The 1,093-nt window shown below is 43.9% G+C and overlaps 1 protein-coding gene across 2 annotated transcripts in view; it reads left to right on the plus strand.

Moving 5' to 3' along the window:
- Nucleotides 1–107: 107 nt before the first annotated feature.
- The window catches only part of pfkfb3 (6-phosphofructo-2-kinase/fructose-2,6-biphosphatase 3), a 21,578-nt gene continuing 20,592 nt past the window's right edge, over nt 108–1,093 (plus strand). Inside the window, exon 1 of one of the 2 annotated variants that reach the window (XM_020601415.1) lies at nt 108–358. In XM_020601415.1, the coding sequence (XP_020457071.1) occupies nt 280–358 (79 nt within the window). In that variant the 5' untranslated portion in view covers nt 108–279. The remainder of the gene's footprint in view (nt 359–1,093) is intronic. The other variant, XM_020601416.1, reaches the window with a different exon arrangement.

Raw genomic sequence — 1,093 nt, forward strand, 5'->3', positions numbered from 1 at the left:
CACATAGAGGCGCTGTGGCTGCCTTTGTATTGATGTGTATCATCCGTGTGTGTACGTGTACGAGTACGCGTTTTTGTTTCGTCACCTCAGTCACGTTGTTTCCCGGCCGGGCGGGGTTAAATTGCGGATGTATGCCGCAGACCTTGAGGATAGCTAGAATCAACGTGCTGTATCGATCTCGTGAACAGCCAGTACATTGCATCTCAACGCTCTTGCGCTTTTTAATCTGTTCGTCCCGAAATATTTAGCCGCTCGGTTTCTATTTAGTTCATAAAAGGAATGCCCAGAGAGCTGACCCAGAACAGGATCCAAAAGATCTGGGTTCCCACCAAAGATGACAAGCCAGCACCACGCAGAGGTAACAGTTCAAATACTATGGTATTTCTGTGATGTTCTTATTTATATCTCCTAGTATGGCATTCCCATGGTAGTTTAAAGTATTAGTAGGTTGTCTGAGGTAGTCTAGCCCTGTTTTAGTTTTTTTATGAGTTTATGATGGTGTTTTACGATTACCGGTGGACAGCCACTTTCCTACGTATTAATGGCTAACGACGTGTCTGTGATACTCAGTCCTGCTCCTAGCATCACTAAGCTACTCTACAACCATATAGTCTTATGAGGATATCTGTGGAAACAAGCGCTTTCTATTCGACAATTTTACTACGGTTTTCATATAATGTTACTAAGGTTGATATAATAGCAATAGTTTTCACTGCACCTGTCCTATGCAGTTTTTTTAGCTGGGCTACTAATCACTGCGTTGATTGGTGGTTTTCATCAGCACACGCAGCACGTCACGGCTTCCCGACTACATCATGACTAACAGTGTGTGATGTACTTGAAGTGGCATAGGTTTCTAATTGGCCTGTGGCGTGTTCAGGCGGCGCGGCGTTGGGGTGCCGGCTCCCGCAGCCACAGTGTTTGGGGCTTTACAGCTATAGCCTTTCAGACATACAAGAAAGTAATTACTGATTATAAATGTTTGCTCCCAAAACTTGCAGGCAATTTATAATAACTAGAGTATCACGGAATAGGTTCCTCTATTTTTCCTTTTGGAGAATCTTTATGACCACTGGTAGGGGAGACAGAAGTA

Source organism: Monopterus albus, unplaced genomic scaffold (genome assembly GCF_001952655.1).
Source record: "Monopterus albus unplaced genomic scaffold, M_albus_1.0 scaffold51.1, whole genome shotgun sequence".
NCBI lineage: Eukaryota > Metazoa > Chordata > Actinopteri > Synbranchiformes > Synbranchidae > Monopterus > Monopterus albus.